Genomic DNA, 12,745 nt, shown 5'->3' on the forward strand with positions numbered 1-12,745 from the left:
TTCAGTTCGGATTTTCAGAGAGCTCTCATTGGATTTCTATTGGGGAAGTGTGGACTTCTTCGTGGTCTGGGCCAAACTGTCGGAAAACCGTAAATGCCACACAAATGAGGGTTACATTTCCTGAATCCTGACAAAAATCCCTACGTTTTGATGTAAAATTTATTTCAATTGAGTGAAAAATGAGGGAGTGAGAAGAATTTGTTCGGAAAAACCAGAACAGCTCAAAAGCTAGAGCACGCACTCTGACAGTTGAAGAATTCCGTCCATAGACTTCCATTATAAATCTGAAAATCGTTAAAATTTCTTTTAAAGTTTGAAGCTTCACTGAAGCAAAACTGTAAAAGTTAGCAAAAAGCTGAGTTAAACAGTAATAGCAGAAAGATACGGAAACATTTTAAAAGTTGAATGGTGTTTCTAGCTGAAAGTATGCTGAAGTAGTTAAAGGTCAAAGATGCTGAAGTTTTAGCTGAATTTTGCTGAAATCTGAGAATTCTACATGCATTTCAATGGGGCCAAAAATCGCAGAAAAAGCTGAATATCGCAAAAACTACAAGAAATATCTTTACCAAAAGATATAGCAGAATTCTCCTGAACAAGCTGAACGTTTTGATACCAAATTTGTTGAAATCGGCTGAAAACTGTTGAAGTAGTTTAACGACCAAAAACGTACGGAATAATAATAATAACTAGAAAAAGTTGCATTTCCTGCGAAAATGCAGTGTGAATGCTGTACGCTAAACTGTAAGCTGTAAGGTTAAAATGGCAGAAACAAGCTGAAATTTAAAGTCAAAGCTGCTGAAATGGTATGGAATAGCAAAAAATGTCTAATTAGTTTCTTAAAAGTAGCTGAAGCCAACAGCAGAAACATGGCAGACATGTTATCAATTAACAGCAAGCAGAAAAGCTTAATGCCTTTCCAGAAAGAGAGCAGAATCAAGCCAAAATTGGAAAAAATATGCAGAAATTTTATAAAATAGCAAAAACGGTAACATAAACAGTAAAAAAGTTGAATCTTAACTAGTTGAAGAAAAAAATGAGTAGCTTAAGGATAGGAAGATAAATGTTGAATATGTATAATAAGTATTAAAGTCTGAAATCATATGTGGAAATGTCAAGACTTGTAAAAAAAATTTGAAATTAATTAAAATGTGTCAGTTGATCAGCATAGAGAAAACAGTGTCATCCTTAGAAGCTTGAAAATCCACAAACCAAAGTACAAGACTGACCATAAGAAGCACAGGAAGGACAGAGAGAGAAGCTTATAAAAAGAGAGCTAATAAAATTTAAGGAGCTGAATTTATCAAAAAATCTAACCTGCATGTTATGAGCCACTGTGTTGATGACAGCACCGTTGGCAGGCTTAGGCTGCATGTTACGAGGTTAGCAGATGCTTTATTACAGTGTAAATCTTAGAACCTGATTAAGAAATATGCACTTAGGTGTGGGGTCAACAGGCCTTGGTAGTGTAATTTGAAGAAATTGGTTGAGTTTGGGTCATAGCTACAAGCCATATGGCACAATGAATGAGTGTATGTAAGAAAGAGGCTTTTATTTTGTAGAGTCCCTTTAGTCTTATTTTGAAAGTCTATCATGGATGTGTGTCAAGGGAAGGGTCATGCCAGGCAGTGATATAGAATCCATTTCTAAATATGCAATCACTTGTTTTCCATGTTATTGGGTGAATAGATGCTGTGTTAGAGCATAAATGGGAGACTTTTATTGTGAAATTCGCTCTGGGGTATGTTTTGAAAAGGTCCCTAGAGTCTAATAGAAACAAGCTGGTAGAGTTTGGGTCATAATGCTGAGCCATTTGCATCAATTAATACACAAGTATAATATAGAGGCTTTTATTTTGTAGGGTCACTGGAGTCTTATTTTGAAAGTCTAGCATGGTTGTGTGTTGAGTAAAGTGGTCAGACCCAGCAGTGATACTTGATGACTTTCCAATCCTTAAATCACTCTTTCCCCTGTTATTAGGGCAGTAGATGAAGTGGCAATGGGAGGCTTTTATTTTGAAATTTGCTGTGGGGTGTGTTTTGAAAACCCCCCTAGAGTCTAATTTTAAAAAAGTGGTTGAGTTCGGATCATAATGTTGACCCATATGCTGGGAAAAAAATATGAGTTTAATGTAGGGGCTTTTATTTTGAAGGGTCCCCGGAGTCTTATTTTGAAAGTCTATCAGGGTTGCGTGTGAAGGGAAGGGTCATGGCCAGTAGTCATATTGTATCCACTTCCTAATGTTAAATCAGTGTTGTCTCCCTCCATTAGATTAAAATGTGCTGTTTAAAGTGGTGGAGGTAAAATCCTTTGAAGCACGGTTACCTTGACAACGTTAACGAGCCTGTCAGTGACAGAGAGACATGCGCATCACTTTCGTTCCTTAGTTCTCAGGCTTTTTTGAATGGGATTATCAGCTCCGAACAAACAAGTGCTGAAGACAAACCGTAAATGGTATCTAAAAAATTCTTTCAGTCTAAGCGAGAGCTATCCTTTGTCTCCGATTGGGGTAACTTTCATGGCTGTAGCTCATTCACAACCTTAATGGGAAGGAGGAATATAAAGGTTTGAGAAATCCTGCTGGTCTCATTGAATAACATGCAGCTTAATGGTAGAGCAGAACTCTCAAAAGCAAAACTTTCCCTCCGAACAAACGAGCGGTGAGCCAAAACCGTATTAGGTATTCAAAAAATTCTTTCACCGTGAGCGTCAGCCATCTTTGGACTACAACTGGTGTAACTTTCATATTTCTACAATATTTCGTCTAGGCGTGGTGACGATGTAAAAAAGTGTATAATTGTCAAAATCCTGATTTTCCTGAATCCTGACAAAAATCCCTACGTTGAAATCAGTTGAAAACTGCGGGACTAGTTAGAGTCAGAAAAATTAAAAGTGAAAAACAATAAGTGGGAATGCATAAGCATTCCCACTTGATAATAGTTTGAGAGACATCAGAGGAACGGAAGTGAAACAGGAGAGTTAAAGTGACGGCTGGAGTGTGTGCCGCCAGACATGTTCACATGTTGTAGTAAATCTTTACATCCAGTTCCAATTACATCCAGCAGATATAACATTAAAATAAAAGTATATTCATTTTATTAAATTGTAATATTATCTAAAGGGGCTGCTCAGTGACGCAGTAGGTAGCACTGCTGCCTTGCAGCAAGATGGTTCTGGGTTCAATTCCCGGCCTGGGGTCTTTCTGCATAGAGTTTGCATCTTCTCCGGTGTGTACCTTGTTCTCTCTGGGTACTCCGGCTTTCTCTCACAGTAACATGACTGTCAGGTTAATTGGCTTCTCTAGATTCTCCTTAGGTGTGAGTGTGTTTATTTATCTCTTTGTCGCCCTGTGACGGACTGGCGACCTGTCCCCCCACTTCTCTCGCCCGTAGACAGCTGGAGATAGGACCCCTCATGACCCCGGCAGAGATAAAGCGTGACAGAAAATGGATGGATAAATGGATATCCCTAAAAAGAAAATTAAAAACAATCCACTGGACTTTGTTTCCAAGCTTGAAGACGTTCAGCCAGGCCAAAAATCCCCTTTAACGACCAACCTTTCTGACACTTAGATGGATATGGGTCACTGCAGTCTAACAACAGAAGCCAAACGACCCCCATTGCAAATGGATGAACCCCTTAATTTGTTCCAATTAGCATGTTTTCAAAAAAACAAAACAAGGCTTTGATGGGCTACTGTATAAAACCTCCAACTCAACGCTATTCCTGACATTTTGAACTGAAAAAGCTTCCTGGATGGGAAGCAAAACGTCTTCAAAGTTGGAAAGAAAAGTCCAGTGGATTGTTTTTAATTTTCTATTTTGGAAAGACTGACCTGGATGACTGAGAACCTGCACCAGCATGATTGAATATCCAAAGGGGGTTACGATGGTTCCATCAGTAAATACAGCTGGAAAACTGATTGATGCAAATCAGACTGAGCATATGACCTGGATGTGTTCAAAGAACATTCGGCATTTTAGGAAGAGAAAAGATCTGACGAAAACACTGTTAGGAATAAAAAAGATTAAATAAAAAGACATAGTTTTTGATAATACAAAAGTTATACATTCAAGTATGGAATTAGGATAAGAGGTGGGATGTTAAGCCAAACATTTAAATATGGAGCAGAATAGTCTCAATATCTTGTGCTGTCTATTTGTTGATGTTAACACTCTTCTAGATCGATATTTAAGAGGTTAATTTTCAAATGTTTATGCTAAACAACCTTAACATCTCACCTCTTATCCTAACTGCTCTTTTCAGAGGTCAGATTGGATCTTTTTCAATTAGCCAGGTTGTATCAGTGACACCGTCTCGTTATTCCTGTCATCTCTGCTGTATAGCTCCATAGTCAACGTGCCGGGCGAGTCGACTTTGCGCCGCGACTTCATCCGGCTGCAGCAGGAGAACAAGGAGCGCTCCGAGGCCCTCCGCCGCCAGCAGCTCCTCCAGGAGCAGCAGCTCCGCGAGCAGGAGGAGTACAAGCGCCAACTGCTGGCTGAGAGGCAGAAACGTATCGAGCAGCAGAAGGAGCAGCGCAGACGGCTGGAGGAGGTGAGCATGAGGAGATTATCCTCACCTGATAGTTCAAAACGTCAAAAAAACCCACAGGCTTTAAGTGTACTTATATATACATTCTGCTTTAAAAACGGACAAGGTGTTATTTTATCTGCTCAAATGTATCTTTACTTAAGTTAAAATACAGATACCCGTGTAAAAAAGACTGGTAACAGTGAATGTTCCATTTGAACTCCTTTAAGTAAAAAGTAAAAAGGACAGATTTTATGTTTGGAAAAGTGAAATAAATTTTTGGTCTTAATTATACAAAAATACTATTTTCCTTACTGTGTTTGTTGGATAGAACTTAGAACATAGAAATACAGAATCTCTCTCGTTCTCATGTGCTCATTAAACTTTATCAGCCTCAGCCCTAGTACTGTTCCAATTCACAAGAACAACAAGACCGAGAATGGACAAAGTCCCTGGATGTTGTTCTCACCCCTCCATATTTACCCAGCATGCATCAGAGCAGACTCATCATACCTTGAGATAGACAGCTGTCCCAGCATGCACTGCGGCAGCAGCAGCTTCCAATGGAGCGCTCACAGAGCTAAGAGTATTAAGTTAAAAGTTCTCTTTTTTGTTGCTTTTATTCAGTAAAAGTACATTTTAAGATCACTTGAGGCAAGAACATTATACTACTATACTACTTTACTGATTTAATTAATAATTTAAAAGAAAATTCCAAAGTGGAGAGGACCGTGGCAACCAGCGGAGCTCAGAGGGTAACAGCAGCCAGGTCTAACAACAGTTCGTCTGCAGCAGCCCTCTCTCTGCATAGCCGTGTGTGAAGGACCGCTGGCTTTGATGGGGAGTTTTTTGTTTTATTTGGCAAAAAAAATTCATTTGATTTGTGTTTATCTGGCTGTTTTAATTATTATTCCCCCACTAGATGAAAAAAGTCCGAATTTATTATTATTTAGAGACTATTAATAACAGGAGATGAAATCCAGTCCATACTTTCCTGTGTTCTTCTGTAGAACATACTTGGCAAGGACATGAGTCCGTACCCAGGTTCTTGTGAATTGAGAAACGGCCAAAGTTTCATACAGGATCATATAGAGTGAACTAAACAGAACTGGACTCCCTATATCCTCCAAAAGTCTAAGCCTAGAGTAGCATAACTTTAGAGACAGCTCAGGATAACCTGAGCCACTCTAACTAAGCTTTATCAAAAAAGAAATTTTTAAGCAGACCCTTAAAAGTAGACAGGGTTTCTGCCTCACAGACTGAAACTGGTAGTTGGTTCCACAGGAGAGGAGCCTTGTACGATTAGAACTTGCATTTTTTTTTTTCAGTGGACAGGTAGATGAGTACACATCATCAGATTTTTCACCGCGGGATTCAGCCAGTTTCTGTTCTCTTTGTGCCTTCAAAATAAGATTGTACATTAGCATAAAGGAGACATATTAATTACTCACCTCCAGTTTATTTAATGAAATAGCACCAAGGAATTTCTGTGTTTATGAGTTTGAACGTTTGTAAAAATAAATCCTCTTGCAAGAAAATAATTAACTGAAACTTTATTTCAAAAGTGAGAAATTTAAGAAAACTTAAACAAACTTGAAGTATAAAAAAGAGATGAAGAGCGTTCTTTGCAGGGTTTCAGCGGATCATTTAAAATCATAAAATTTTTATTTTTTACATTAAGAAGTCAATTTGCTTTAAAATTTATTAATTGTGATTATCATGGCAAAATGCTTTATAAAAAAAAAAGTTTATAAAAACAATTTCGTCAGATATATAATATTGTGATATATTTGCGGGGAACTGCTTCCGGTTGATCGTAAAGCTGTATGTAAGGAAAAGAAGCTCGAGGTGGAGAAAAAGCTAGAGAACGGGAAAATGCTAATTTCAACAAAAGTGGCTGGAAAGCGAGAAATTGGTTGCAGCCTTATGACGCTAAAGATGACAATTTTGCCAAAATAGTCATGGGTACTTATTGATGGCATTAAAATTATTTTTAAGAGCATTAAAACGCATTCAATTAGAGATATAATTCCTGTATAAATCCTGTCTTTGTTTTAAGATTAAAGGCGGTGTGTTGAAAGCAGAGTAACATCCTGCAGGAAGCATACTGACCACCTTAACCCGACCAGCTGGAGGTTTCTGGTGAAACCTGCTGTAACAAACCACTCCTCTTCACCTACAGCAACAACGGCGGGAGCGCGAGATGAGGAGGCAGCAGGAGCGCGAGCAACGCCGGCGGGAGCAGGAGGAGAAAAGGCGCATGGAGGAGATGGAGCGCCGTCGCAAAGAGGAGGAAGAGCGCAGGAGAGTGGAGGAGGAGAAGAGGAGGGCCGACCGAGAGCAGGTGACCAGAAAAAAAGAGAATATGAAAAACAGCATCCAGAAGTTTTAACTACATTATATTTACAGAGATAAATATCAAGCTGAGGCTTTATTTGCTGTTTTTTAATGTTAGTTATGTGTTCGTCTAATGCAATATTTAACGGGGAATAAAAAAAAGATGTAGTTTAGAGTCACAGGCGTCACAAAACTAATGACTTTAGATCTGATGGAAAAAATTAGAAACTTTAGACAACTCTGCCTTATTTCAATGAATAGAGACTTCACTTAAAAACCTTTGAGTTGAAAAGACTTGATGTCGTACACTAAACAGCTAGGGCGTTCCAAACAAAAAGGTTACTTGCTCTTCTTTTGCATCCAAAGATAGCAGCGATGACTCGAGGAGTCAGAGAGAGGTCCTGACATCCAGCATGGAGCTGAGCAAAGATGTGTAAAAAAGCCTTTGCGTGCCAGAATTTTCAGATACCTTCAGTTAGATATATAATTGAGGCAGGAGCCAAAGCCTCTTGTGGATTCTTGATGCCAACACTAAATATAGTGAAGCAAGGGCTGATGGACTCTCTGCAGATAAACTAGAATCTTCTTTGTCATTATGAGACCAGAGTTCTAGGGTAACAAAGTATAAATCAGTGGGGTCTGAATGAAGACAATCAACAACCAGTAAAGGTCCAGAGACATTTTTTATTATAATCTGTTACTTCATTCAGAATTTAACACTGAAATAAAATGAGGTTTTTATGCCTCCATGTTATACGTTGAATTGTATAACAAGAACTTTTGCGAGATCCCGCAATACTTCAGCGAGATCCCGCAATAGTTTTGCGAGATCTCGCAAAACTATTGCGGGATCTCGCAAAAAATAAACTTTTGCGAGATCCCGCAGTAGTTTTGGGAGAAAGTATTGCGAGAAAAGTATTGCGAGATCCTGCAAAAGTATTGCGAAATCTTGCAAAAGTATTGCAGGATCTCGCAAAAGTAAATTTTTTGCGAGATCTCGCAAAAGTTTTGCGTGATCTCGCAAAAGTTTATTTTTTCCCTCCCTGTCCCTTTAGGGGCTCCGTAGAATCCTGCTTCACAGAAGCAGGTTGAGCCAAACATAATCTAAATGTTCAGGGTCATCTTTGAGCACAACATTTCACTTTTCTGTCACCAGTTCACAGCAGTTCTTGCAGCACTGCAAAAACAATCCAGAAATAAGTAAAAAATGGCTTAAATTAAGTATATTTAGCCTTAATTTGAGCAGGTAAATAAGATGATTTGCCAATGGAATGAGTATTTTCACTCTTAAAATAAGATAGTTAGATAATATTTACTTGAAATAAGACGATAAAATAGTTTTTTCTTATTTTAAAAGGAAATTGTCTTGTTCCATTGGCAAAGTGTCTTACTTATCTCCTCAAATCAAGGAAAAACACACTTATTTTAAGAAAAAATAACTTATTGAGATTTATATTTTTTGCAGTGAGCAGTCCACACTTACTTTCTCTTGTTTTCATCATCTTCTCCTTCTTTCCCATCGCCCGGCTTGCCACAGGTTTGCCTGCTGTGTTTAAAAGTAGCAGCAGCAGCAACTCAGACTGACAGCAGCTCATTGGCTAATTTGTATCACGTGTCGCCTGGTGCCGGACGCTCTGCAGTGCTTTGGCATATTGATAAGTGAAATTAGACACTGTCATCAGACAGCATGCAGTAATTTAGAAATGTTTTAAATCAGGGTGGGTCCTGATTAGCCAGCAGGTGGTCCCTGATCCCAACAACTGTCTGCTAATCCGTGACCTCTGCCATAGAGGGTTCTGGCCACTGATATCAACATAGCCTCTGCTAAAAATAGACCAATTTAACCAACATCTGGGCTCCCTCCGCCAGGGCTCTGCAGCACATTTCAGCTTAACCACTGGTTACACTGAAAACATGTAAGTCAGCCTAACCATTCCCAAATTTCAGCCAACCTCATCTGGTCAGCGTAGCTTCAGCCCTATCAGCCGATGAGTTAAATTTTAAATCTCTGCCTGAGTTGGTTATTGGCTTTTACAAAAAAGGGTTAATGCAAAAGACGGGGAGGAAACAATTTTATCCTCAGCTCTGATGTAGGAACATCGCCATTGCTAGCATGTTAATGTAAGAACAACTCGCCTCTGTGGTCAGTGATATATTTCAGCTTCTGCTTCTTGTTTATTAAAGCCATGCCGGACGACATTACTCTTTGCGATGGTTTTTCTTCAAACTTTTAAAAGTCGCTTAACATTAGCATTTCGGTTGGATGGAAACGCAGCTAATGCTGTCCCGCTTCGTAGCCACCGCCGTTTCAATCGGCCACACAGACGCTGCCACTGGATCAGTGCAACATCTCTCTGGTTTAGTCTGATAGTTTGCATATGAACTACGCCCCCCCAAGGAGGTAATTAAGTCTCTCCCCGCCTCCCTGTATGTCTCATAAAAAGTCCTGGTGGGAACCCTGCCGTTAAAACTGTAAGACACCCAGCTCAGATTGCAACATACTGAAGACAGGCAGAAATGAAAAGCATTTATTTAAAAAAAAGCTATTAGGCAGAGAAGACATAATATCTTCATTAAAGTGTTTTTATTGCCTAAAAAATATGAAAGAAACCACAAAATAAGTAGAATTTTTTTTTTTTTTTTCGGTTTCTTCCTCCATTTCTTGTTGAAATATATATTTTAGTTTACACACAATTGCATTTCTTCAGGAACTTTTCAGATTTATTAAAACTATTTATCCCAGAAATACCTTTAATTTCTCATAATCCTTAGATTTAACATAACGGGATTAAAAAATAAATAACATAACTTTCTCAAATGGAATATAAAGTGATTAAAAAGAAATCACATGGACAGAAAGATTATAAATTACACAGAGAACGATAAACCACAGCTAATAAAGGTACCAATGTATGCTTATGGTAACTCAACAACTAAGTTTTCTGTGCTCAATGATGTAATTATGGAGGCTGGAAAGTCACAGGTTCTGACTCCAATGTAAACTAATAAAAGATGACAGATTGGCTTTTAAATCAGATGAATGGTGGTGAAGGTTCCTAACCTGGCCATGAACTTTTCATTCAGATGGTTGCAATAGAAATACTGATAATAATGTCACATGGTAACATCGACATCTTTTTTTTAGACTGAATAAGTTCCTCTGATTATTACGTGGGAACGGCAAATATCTTCACTCTGAGGCTGGATGTGAAGGGAAGTGGTTTCTTTAAAGGTGGAACAGCAGAAAAACAAAATCATCTCTATTAAGATCAACTCCATCATTCTGTTTTATACAGCATTAATAATGGATTTGTGATTTGTTTTTTTAACAATCTTTTAATCATATAATATAAATTCTTATTTGTACTGTTCTAGTTGATCAACATGAGTTTTATACACACACACATATATATATATATATATATATATATATACAGAAAAAAAATTCTTTATTATAGATCAGTTAACTTCATTTGCTTTTAAATAACAGAATAAGGATTAAACCCAGATTAAGGGCTGGTTATAATCCGGCAGCAGTGTGTCGCAGTGAGCTTGTTGCAGATATTTCTGATTTATGGCCAATATTGAAGCATTGTCTTTGCTATGTTTTTCCACGCCACAAAATAAGATGGACAATCTCCCTCAAAAAAACTCATAAAATGTAAAAAAGATGGACAGGCCTGCTGCTGAACACTACAGAAATCAGCAGGAACTACCCATTTTTCATGATGTACATAAATGTAACAGGTCTTCCTTTTTTGTCATAACTACATTGTTCACCTTTGTTTAGCTTGTAAAAATCTGGCGTCACCTAATTTATTACGAGCATGTGGGTTTAACCAGGCTAATCATTCATGTCATAAAAAGATGCTTCAGTATCTCTTCCACTTTATTTAGTTTAATATTGATTTTTCTGTTACTACCTACGAAATAACTTCACTGATTTGATGTAGGAAAAAAATGCAGCTAGTTATTGTCGCCTAAAGGGCTGGTTATCCTCCTGCAGCAGTGTGTCGCAGTGAACTTGTTGCAGATATTTTGGATTTATGCCCAATATTGAAACGTGGTCTGCGCTATGTTATTCCACGCCACAACGTAAGAGGGACAATCAGGAACTAGCTGTGGGTCTAGATACGGCCGAGGCGGTGAGGAAGTGGGGGCAAGTTTGTGCGACAACGGAGGGACATGAGGGTGAAAAAAAGTGGGGATCCAGGTGGAAAAAGGTACCCAGCGTTCTTGCGCACCTCGCTCTTCTAGCTGGTCCATCTTCAGGAGTCGTTTTCCACAATGGCGATCATAAAAACAAAACAAGCCGGTAAGGTACCAAACAGGAAATACGCATAGCGTTGAGCGGATGTAGATTTGCTCAATCAGAGGCCTCCTGTCTGCGGCACTGTTTGCAGTCCCTTACAATTTTGGAGAGGTGCAGCAGAGTCTGCGGAAGGGGATGGGGGGCGGGAAAAACCAGACTTCACCTAAATCAGCCGACAGAGAAGTAATATTTGAAGGCAGGATGGTAATCAGATGGACTTTCTCACTTAAAAACTTAAAAACTACTATCTACACACGGATCACAGCATATATAGCTGCCATTGTTACAGGCAAAGAAAGGATAGGGTAGCTCCGCCCAACGCGCATCAGACCCACTTTTTCCACTGCGCAGCTGGAGCAGCAAAGATGCTTCAGCTGCGCATCAGAACTAAACATGTAGAAGCATCAAAAATGATGCAGCACGCGCGTTTTTCCTGCCTCTGCTGCTTTAGGTGTGAACGTCGCATATCACTGAGTTTTAGGTTTAGGAAACCTGAGTCCTCCTCCTCTGTTTAAGGTTGGTTTTTCTCTCCTAACATTGATGGCTTCCTTCACACCCCTTTCAAACCACCTGTCTTCTTTGTCCAAAATGTGAACATTCTGGACCTCAAAAGAATGTCCTTTGTCCATAAGGTATAGATGTACTGCAGAGTGTTGTCTGGAGGAGGTAGCTCTATTGTGTTTAGCCTTGTTTTTATACCTTTTTATTTGTATTGTTTCTGAATATCTGCAAAAAACGTAAAAAAAATGTTCAGCTATTCCTGCCGTTACCATAACAATGATTTTTTTTATTATTATTATTTGTTCGTTGGGTTGACAGGAGTATATCCGGCGCCAGTTGGAGGAGGAGCAGAGGCACCTGGAGATCCTGCAGCAGCAGCTCCTCCATGAACAGGCCATGCTTCTTGTAAGTCTTTGGCATCTCCTACTACCTGTGACATCAGGACAAATTTGGCTTTTGTTCCACAGTTTGTATTATTGTCTTAGTCATATTTCCATCTGCTTTTACATCCCAGGTGTAATTCTCAGAATGCTAAATTTCATTAGGCTGGTAAACTGGCTGGCACCGGTCCTTCATTATGCAGGGTTTCTGTTTCCACTTAGCTTCCCTGCCAACTGAACCGAGATGTTGGGATACTTTTTTTTTTTCAGGGAGGTTCAGAGATCCACGGGGATCAGTTAAAAGCTGAGGTCAAAACCGAATGAATTTTCTCAGGGTTTACAGGGGAAGTCAGGATGTTTACAGTGATGAAAATTTCGTCACCAGGAAACTAGTCATCCAACAGGAAGAGAGGGTTTCCCCTGACTCTACCGCTGCCCGTCTTTTGTAGATATGTTGGGTAACTCTGTGTGTTTGTGTTTCTTTTTTTGATGATTTCATTCCTCTTGGGGGAAGACAGAAAATACTTGTGTAATACAAGGATGTGACCATTACTGCGTTATTGTCTCTGGCCCCCCATTTCCCGTGGAGTCAGTTTATGAGCTCATTAAGTTCTATAAAAATAAGCTTTGCTTTTATGACAGCAGCTTCATTATAATGAGTCGAGTATTTATTGATCACTCATAA

General features: G+C 39.0%; 1 protein-coding gene across 5 annotated transcripts in view; it reads left to right on the plus strand.

Annotated features, from left to right (window-relative positions):
- Positions 1-12,745, plus strand: part of LOC119795927 (mitogen-activated protein kinase kinase kinase kinase 4-like) — a 162,457-nt gene that overhangs the window by 104,057 nt on the left and 45,655 nt on the right. For all 5 annotated transcript variants that reach the window (XM_038304170.1, XM_038304171.1, XM_038304172.1 and 2 more), the window contains exons 12-14: positions 4,344-4,554; positions 6,713-6,874; positions 11,999-12,085. In XM_038304170.1, the coding sequence (XP_038160098.1) occupies positions 4,344-4,554; positions 6,713-6,874; positions 11,999-12,085 (460 nt within the window). The remainder of the gene's footprint in view (positions 1-4,343; positions 4,555-6,712; positions 6,875-11,998; positions 12,086-12,745) is intronic.

This window comes from Cyprinodon tularosa, unplaced genomic scaffold (genome assembly GCF_016077235.1).
Source record: "Cyprinodon tularosa strain WSP-4 unplaced genomic scaffold, ASM1607723v1 ctg527, whole genome shotgun sequence".
Classification (NCBI taxonomy): domain Eukaryota; kingdom Metazoa; phylum Chordata; class Actinopteri; order Cyprinodontiformes; family Cyprinodontidae; genus Cyprinodon; species Cyprinodon tularosa.